The sequence below is a fragment of the Delphinapterus leucas genome, chromosome 6 (genome assembly GCF_059928025.1).
Source record: "Delphinapterus leucas isolate spDelLeu-1000000601 "Yukka" chromosome 6, BTC_Dleu_Yukka2, whole genome shotgun sequence".
NCBI classification, from domain to species: Eukaryota; Metazoa; Chordata; class Mammalia; order Artiodactyla; family Monodontidae; genus Delphinapterus; species Delphinapterus leucas.
Genome location: NC_143134.1, coordinates 36672121 through 36681004, shown reverse-complemented (window position 1 = coordinate 36681004; position 8884 = coordinate 36672121). Strand labels below are relative to the sequence as shown.

Sequence of the window (8884 nt, the reverse complement as noted above, 5' to 3'; positions counted from 1 at the left end):
CAGGTTGATTCTTTCTAGAGAGGAGACAAGCCACTCTGAAACGTGTGTGGAAGGATGTGTGTGATGTCCTGGTGGTGACACAGGGAGGGTCATGAGGAAAGCCTAGACCTGTACTATGTTCCTGAGGTACCTGAAGCTTGCCTCACTATATCTTTCAAAGGGATTTGAACAGGAGCCTACTGTATCTCAGGGGGCCCTGGGGAGAGATGGTCTTGGTGAGAAAACTATTCAATGCGGCTGTGTGTGGCCACACCTGTAGTGAAGTGTCCTCTCTGAGAGCGAGGCAGGAGGTTACTCTAACTGCCGCAGCCCACACCTCGTCCACTCCTCCCAGCCCAGAGCTCACTTCTCAGTTCAGGTAACTGTTGCCTTGGATTCAACAGGGGATGGGCAACCGTGTAACTTCAGCCAAGAGAGGGCTCAGGTTCCTGTGTTGCTCTGAATTGTTCTTCCTTTTGTGGAATCGCAGTACTTCAGACCTACTTCATCTTGTCCAGTATCTCACGGTGGACACTCAGGCTGCCTTGAGAGGAAGAGTTTGTTCATATTTCATGTCACTCCTTCATGGACAGGGAACAGATGTGGAGTGGGGTTGTTTCGGGTGGAATGTCTATGAAGGCTGCTTCCTCTTTTAAAGGGGGAAGGAGTGTAGCCCAGGGTCAGGAAGACGATCTTCTGTGTTACTATTAAACGTCCTATGACACCTATTCTGGTTAATTAGGTGCACCGTGGTGTGTACCTTGTTCTCCTGAACAGGGATGTGTTTCAGACAACTTGATCGCCATGGCACCTGGCTTATACTTGCTTCTCAGATTGTCTCTCCGTTATCGGGAGCTGGAAGGGGAAGGACCACAGGCGGTCTGTACTCTCACGACCAATGTAACATAACAATTCCCTGGCCCTTGTTTAATCCTCCGCAGCCATCACTGGCTGTGAAATGACAGAATCTAAGGGACACGTGCCTACTTCTCAGACCACCCCCACCTCCTAGGAACAGAACTCCTGAGTGATGACAGTGACTTTGGGCACTGGGAAGGGGGTGGCAGGACCTGGCCCATGTTACGTACCTGCTGTGGGTTGTTCTGAGATGCAGGTGCATTCTGGGCCGGTGTTATGAGTTTGTATCAGGATACCATTAGAGGGATATTTTCCAGCATTTTGTTTTGTTTTGCGAGGCTAGGAAAGAAAGAGGGGATTTATACTGAGTGTCAGGAAAAGGAGGACTGAGGAGGAGGTGGGGCCCTAATGTTTTACACAGTGCCTTTGGGTGCCTAGAACTTACCTTGCAGGAGGTCCCTACCTGCTAGTACGCCAGCTGAGGGGCATTTCTCACAGAGCGGATGTGCACACAGTTCCAGGTCTTGGGAGACAGCCTGTGAGGCTTAGCTGCCAGGGGCTGCCTTAGGGAGGCTCTCCAAGTGAGTGCTTGCTGAGGCAATTTCTTCTCGGCAGGCAGGGGTCAGGGGCCTTGGTGGATGGGCGCGGGGTCACCAGTGGAATAATTCTCAACTGGAGGTCAGGGCATGAAAAGCACTTGAAGACATTTGCACGCTGCAGTTTCCCTTGTCCAGGTGTCTCTCACCTGTGGAGATTACACTCTGATGCCGCAGAAAGCCTCTGTCCCACTGGCCCATTCTCCTCCCCCATTCACTCCTTTCCTTTGCCTCAACAGCATCTTCAGTGCTGGGAACGGATGTCATCATGAACCCTGGTGCCTCCTTGTCTGATTTCATGGCAGTGCTCTATCCTCCACCCATTCCTGGCCCCCAGCGCCGGCCACCCTGGGGGCAGCACCTGCCACCTCCCATCACCCCAGCATTCCCTCCTGGCAGCAGCCTGCTGCCAGCTTTCCCCACGACACCTTTGGTGGCTAATGGTGGCCGTGGACCCGGTGCCCCTGGGGCCTGCAACCTCACTGTCCAAGTCAGGTCACAAGGGAGGCCAGTGGAGGCGCCCCAGACTCAGACCTTTATCATAACTCAGGGCCCCCTCACCTGGAGCGCTCCAGGGGCCCTCAGCGGGACTGCTGCATGTCCTGCACCCGTATTCTTAGCATCCCCTGCGATGGAGACCATTGTGACTGCTCCAGCTGTTGGAGTTACTCAGGCTGGCAAGGGAGGCTGGACCCCAGGCTTTCCTCCTCAAGCTCCACCACCAGCTGCCCAGCTGGCCCCTATCATTCGCCCAGTGAACTCTGGGCCTTGGCCACATGGCACTTCCAGGGAGGGCAGCCTGGCCACCAACCAGCCCTACGCCTCGCAGGGTGACTGCTCTAACCCCCAGAGCGTGTACAGTAACTTCCGACGTTGGCAGTGCCTCAAGCCACTGGCGCGGAGACACCTTCCCCAGAGTCCTGATGCAGAAGCTCTTTCCTGCTTTCTCATGTGAGTGAACGCTCAGGGGGTCGTGAGCTTATCGGAGCTTTTAGATAAAGAGGACCTGGGGATGCACTCGCAGGTTAGGTTTCTAGGGATACTGGAAGCAAGGTCTGAGGGTGATGTCCATGCTATGAGAAGGCACATTGTCGGTCATATGGGTGAGCCTGCCAGTCCATGACATCATGACTGAAATGTGCCTTATCTCAACTGACCCCACCACCCTGAGAGTCTAGCCAACTTGCTCTTGCGTGATTCTCATGGTACTATGGACTGAAGACTTGCAGTCAGAGAGGGTCGTGCTGTAAGGTGAGGAGCCAAGGAGTGGATGCCGCAGTCTCCTGTGGTGCCGTCTCCTTTCATACAGGACTTGAGTGTACGTGGCCGGGGGAGGTCACTTCAGAGGAGGGGGAGGAGCGCGGGGCCCAGGAGAGCGCTTAATGCACACCTCGACTTCGTTGTCGTGGAGAATTCCACTAGGAACAGGGTGACGGTAGAGCTCTCCTAAGGGCGTGGGCTCTCTCCCACTAGAGCTGTGAGCCTGGCAGGCATTTCCATCCTAAACCTCCGGTCCCTCGTAAAAACGGGACAGTCACACTTCACTCAGAGGACCGGGCAGAAGCCTGCTTGGGCTAATCTATGAGGTGTTAGCAGATGGCCTGGCACATGCCACGCCTCATTGACGATAGTGATTTTTCTTACGAAAAGGCAGTCTTGAAGAGGAAAAGAGCTCCCCAAGGCACAGTGTCCCAGCTGTAGCCTGGGAGTGGAAGGTCATCCTCGAGTGAGTGTGAGGCGGTGACAGCAGTGGCCGGGAAGCCTTGTCTTTGCCCTCCCAGTCACCTGCCTCCCACCCTCCTGTTGCTCAGTCATGCTGTGTCGAGTGATGTGTGGTCCACATTGGCGGGTGGGGTCAGGCAGGTGGGGGCTGGGCTGGGCACGGAGACTGACGCCAAGGTCTTACAGCCCAGTGCTTCGATCTGTGGCCCGCCTGAAGCCCACCATGACGCTGGAGTGGGGACTGTGCAGGGCCGTGCAGGAATGGCAGCGCATAAGCAACGTTGACCGGATGATCTACTACAAGATAGCGGAAAAGTGAGTCAGCGTCCTGGGCCCAGGGGCTGCGTGGAGGCTGAGGCGAGTGGGTGAGGGCAGGGTCTGGCCGTGGGGGTGCTCATCAGAGAGGACAAAGGAGAAGGGCTGTCACTCAGAACACGGGCCCCGCAGCCCAGAGGCCCTACTGTCCTCCAGAAACGCCTCCCTCACCTTGACAGTTTGGGTCTTCTGTCCTTCCTCCACCAGGAGCTCTGCCGTCCCCTGATTTTGACCTACCCTTGCCTTGACATGAAGGTCTCAGGATGGGGCAGGGTGACGCTGTGAGTCCAGTTGGGGTCCAACTCCGGCCATATGGGCTGAGCCGGGGAAAGAGCTCCACCCGCCAGCCTGCTGCTTCCTTAGTGGTGGGTGGCTGGCGGCCACTGACATAGATTTGGGACCCCCTCTCCTCATGAAAAGTGGCCTGAGTGGGTACCCTGGCATCCCTGAAGAGGCTGGGGAAGCCAGCTGTCGTCAGCCCGAGGGTCTCTGGCCCATCCGTTGTTTGCTCCATGGTAATCCCCTTGGTTTAAGAAAGAAAAGCAAACAAACGAGCGCCTCTCAGAGGAAAGGAAGGCCTCTGCTCTAAGCTCAGCATCCACGTCGTCCAGCCTCTCCTGGCCCCCCGTCTCCAGGTCTCTGTTCCAGGACTCTCAGTCCCAGCCCAGGGTCCTGGATTCGGGCAAGGACCCCTGTGGGGAACACATGCCTGTTCCAGCCTCTGGCTGTCAGCCCTTCATGTGGTTCTGGATGGGGACGGGGGGCATGAGGAGGGTGCCCCCTGGGTCAGCCATGTGTCCCGTTGACCTGGTTCAATTCAGCGACCTGGGTCTATGCTGTTGAATGCCCTCCAGTGCTGGTGAGGCAGGAAGGGTCGCAGATCTTGTATCAGTTCCAGGAGCAGCTCTCTGCTGTGGACAGCACCTCACAGGGCCTTGACAGCCTCAAGGCACATCCTCTCCCAATCCCTCATTCTTGGCTGCCTTTGTTGGGCTCCAGAACCCAGGCCTTTTGCTCAGGGTGGCCTGTGCCTCCGTCACCCCCCAGGTTCATGGAATTTGAGGCCGAGGAGGAGATGCAGATTCAGAAGTGGCAGTGGATGCAGTGTGCGCAGGACCTGCCTCCTCCAGCCCCACCGAAGCTGGATCCTCGGGGGCCCCCAGCCCCGAAAGTGGGCCTTCAGCCAGGCACCCAGGTTCCCACTGGAGTTGAAGGCACAGGTAACAGGGGCCTAGGGTTGGCCACTGTCCCCACGTGGATCCTTTACCTTCAAGACAGGGGCCTTGGTCTTTCAACCAAAACAGCCACTGAGGCAGGGGGTGGGGGCGTGGGCTCTCAGCTGCCCTTTGTCACTGCGGGGTATTGACTTGGTCAGTTTTGTAACTCCTCTCACACCTCCCTGTCAAAGGACCCCACACAAAGTCTGCCTAGGAAGTGGGTTTGATGGCGAGACCCCTAGAAAATTGGAGGTTCCCCACTTCCTTACTTGTGACTCTCTTAGATGCCCCCCTTACCTCCCCTCTCCAACAGTGCATGAGGCTTCAGGTGGTTCTGACCCCCCCACACCCACATCAATGTTCCCCAAACAATGCACTCACCAACGTGTGCTCGGTGGTCAGGAGGTGGACCGGGAGTCCCTCACCTTCCTTCCCTTCCTCCCGCTCTGCCTCAGCCTGTGCTCCCAGGATGTCCGGCCCCAGGGCCCAGCCCTCCCGCCCAAAGCCACACAGGTCCCAGCAGCCCCCGGAGCCCAAGGCACCCAAGGAGATTCCCCCCGAGGCTGTGAGGGAGTATATGGACATCATGGATGCGCTGGTGGGGCCCGTCCACTCAGCCACAGGCGAGTCAGATGCAGAAGGTGGAGAGGACGGAAACGAGCTGAAGCAGGAAGAGGACGGCATCTACTCGGACCCAGGCCTCTTGAGCTACATTGACAAGCTGTGTTCCCAGGAGGACTTTGTCACCAAGGTAGGCTAGGCCTGGAGCCTGGGGTCTACAAGATGCCAGGGCATGGAACACTCAGCACCCAAGATCTGGGTTCCGCTCAGGCCGTTGGGACTTAAGCTCAGCTCCTTGCTCCTGAGCCTGGTGTTAGGGGAGGTTTACGCAGATGTATGCGTGTACGTGTTTGTGTCTGTCTGTGTGTATGCCTTTGTGTGTCTGTGTATGTGCCTCTGTATATGTGCTGTTTTGTGTGTGACTGTGTATGTGCGTGTGTGTTTGTGTGTGTGTGTGTGTGTGTGTGTGTGTGTGTGTGTGTGTGTGTGTGCTGAGCATCCCCGCCTTGTGGAGGAGAGTGGGGTGGGTCTCTGCTTTTCACTTTCCCTCCGGGTCTTCTTGTCTCACAGGCCACTCCTGGCCAAGGATGCTCACAGCCTCTTCTTTCTGTCCGAGGTGGAGGCAGTCATTCACCCTCGATTCCTGGCAGAATTGCTTTCCCCAGATGCACAGCTGGATCTCTTGGCCCTAGCGGAGGAGCTGGAGCAGGAGGAAGGGCTCACCCCGGAAGAAGTGAGCCAGGGGAGGGAGAGGGACACTCAGGGAGCCAGGGGACCCCACGGGAGGGGGACCCCAGGTGATCCAGGGGACAGGGGAACCCAGATGACCCAGGGGAGCCAGAGGAGGGAGGGATCCCCGGTAGAACACGGGAGACAAGGGACACCCAGGAAGACCAGGGCACGGAGGGACCCCAGTGAACAGGGGAGAGGTAAGGCCCCAGAACTGGAGGGCCACCTGGCGCTGTCCATCCCTCCCCTGCCTGGGAGGCCTGGCATGGGGAAGGGCCCGTTTTGGGGTGGGTGCAGTGCAGGGTGAAAGGAAGGAGAGGATGGGGAGCCGGGAGGGGAGGGAAGGGCACAAAGCTGGGAATAAGGTGCAGGAGGATGGCAGGAATGCCACAGTGTCTGTATTTGGATTCGAGTTCTCGGGTCCCCCGTCCCCTCCTTTGCCGAAGGGCCATTGTCCCACTGCCCAGGGCTCCTCCTCTCACACGTGTGTGTGGAGCCAACACTGTCCTCCTCCCTCCTACCAGCTGGTGCAGAAACGACTCCTGGCCTTGAAAGAGGACGAGGGTGTGCGGGCAGCCCCGAGTCACAGTGCACCCGGAATGCGCTCAAGTCCCTCTGAGTCCGACGCCGGCCAAGGTGCCCAGAGGCATGACCAAGACCCCCATCTAGGGGTCAGTGATGAAGCCTGCCCACCAGAGATTGATTCTGAGGCTCCTCATAGGCTCATCCAAACAGACACTGGCCTGTGCAGGCCCAAAGTCTTTGTTCCCTCTCGAGGACGTCAGGAGGTCTCTCCATTCCGGGCCGGACGGCCCTCCCCTCCCCAGGGTCAAAGGCGCGCTGCCCCTCTACGGGAACCCAGGGATGCGTCTGTTCTCAGAGAGGCCTCTCATGTTCGGGGGGCCCGAGGGCCCAGGGACGGGTCCAGTGACGACGACGAGGAGCTCCCCAGCCTGGCCTTCCTCTTCGGCTCTCTGCAGAGCCTGCTGCCTGGCTGGGTGTCCCAGAGTCCTGCCCATGCCTCAGGCCTGGCCTCCCCTGGAGGTTGGGGAGCCCGGAGTGCTCCCCACGCCCCCTCCCCTCAGAGAAGAGGCCTCAGCCCAGCTCCACCAGCCGCTCCCAAGTCAAGGAAGCAGGCTCTGTGTGGACGCCCAGCCGCTGCTAAGAAGCTGCCCATCCCCGGGGCTGGCCTCGGGGTGTCTGGGAGGCCAGGCTTGGCTCTGGGGCCGGCTCGCCCCTCACAGGCGAGAAAAAGAAAGTGTGACCCGTGTGTCACAGAGAGGAGAAGGAAGTGGAAGAAGCACTGCAGCCAGTAGGGAACAGCTGGGCTGGCCCTCCAGGGTGAGGCCCCAGCTCGGCCCCCAGGGGAGCCTAGGGGCTCCTCCTCATCCCAGTGCTGACCCTGGATGATGTGGGGAGAAGGGAGGGAGGGCAGGACCACCAGGGCGGGGAGGGGGAGCGGGATTGTGGGGGGTTAGGGAGGTGGGTGAGGTGGGTGTGGCCAGGTGTGGGTGGGAGCAGGACCTTTGGAGTGATGTATATCAATTGTGAATAAAGATAGTATTGGTGGGAAATGCTCTCAGGCCACTGTCATCTTGTTCGTGTTGCGCTGCTCCACAGAGAGCGATCCAGAGAGGAAGGAAGGGTGAGGGAGGTCACAGGAGCTCTGGAGCTACAGGTGGCCAAACCTTTCCTCCACATAGACAAGGACTCCTCAGGCTGCCCCTGGGAACGCACAGCTCTCACTTTCCCCAGGGACCCCCTCATCATCCCCTTCTCTAAAGCCTGCTTGGCTAGGGGTCTTCTGGGGCCTCTGTACCATCTTCTGCATCCCTGATCCTTCTGGGGAGGCAGAGCTGCTTTTGTGCCTTTCAGCCCTCTGGACACTCACCAGTTTCTAGGATGGAGCCTGGGCACAGCCCTTGTCATTATGGAGCTTCTCTCTGCTTCCCTGAAGTGGCCAGGCGACGGCGCTCGGATGACCCTCCGCTCATCCAGGGTCTCCTGTGTGGGGGGAGTGACCAGAGAGGAAAAGTCTTGGCCATGGGGACAGGACTGTCTGCCTCGTCGTAGCGGGAGTATCCTCTACTCCCACTGGGATTATTGCAATGTGGAGAGTGGTGGACGCAGCTACCTCTTAATCCCAATGAGGATGCAACAAGGGGAATGGGTGCGGGGAAATTCATGGGGCACCCGAGAAAGGTGTGTATAAGGGTAATGACAGTTGGGCCCCTTTGTGGAACTTGTGGGATTTCTGTGCAGCAGCACCTCGTTCAACTGAAGGAGGAGGACCCATCTGGCTGTGGCTGTGGGGACTGGCCTTAAGGGCCTATGGGTGTGCAAAGACACCCCAGAACTACTGTCCCTTCCCTTTCCACCCATGGCTGGACATGTGTGTGTATTGGTATCAACACTGATTTGTATTCCCATATAAAACGGTTCCTCCTAACAAACTATGACCGCGTTTCACAAGAACAGCTTGCTCACAGGGGCAGCAGGGTTGGGGGAGAGGTGTCTGTGGCCCCAGGTCTGGGTGGGAGCTGGGATCCATGCTGAGGAGTGTGGAGGCCTCAGTCACCGTCCTGTGGGTGCCGGCAGAGACTTCGAATCATCAGAGCAGGGGAAATGACCCGCTCATAAGGGTGAGACGAGCAAACAATGAGGGCCAGGGCGCAGACCCCTGCTGTCTCCCCGAACTGCCCCCGCTTGCAGCCTGCTTAGCCCCCGTCATGGCAAATGCTGGCCCACCTCTGAAGCCCCTTCCTCCTAACGCACTCAGATGCTCTGATCCTTTGTGAACCCGCCCTGGGCCTCACCCCCCCTTCCCTGCTGGCCAAAGCCTCTTCTCCTGCTTCTGAGTTCTCATTCCTTCCCCAGGACCCAGGCGGGGGTTGGGACAGCAGAGAC

General features: G+C 58.3%; 1 protein-coding gene across 1 annotated transcript; it reads left to right on the top strand.

The window, feature by feature from the left end:
• The first annotated feature begins 1605 nt into the window (after nt 1-1605).
• On the top strand, nt 1606-7293 carry LOC149748907 (NUT family member 2G-like). Its single transcript, XM_089913004.1, has 6 exons — nt 1606-2384; nt 3342-3470; nt 4518-4690; nt 5143-5438; nt 5865-5981; nt 6502-7293. The coding sequence occupies exons 1-6, from the start codon at nt 1702-1704 to the stop codon at nt 7291-7293; spliced, it is 2190 nt and encodes a 729-aa protein (XP_089769130.1). The 5' UTR covers nt 1606-1701.
• The last annotated feature ends 1591 nt before the right edge of the window (nt 7294-8884 follow it).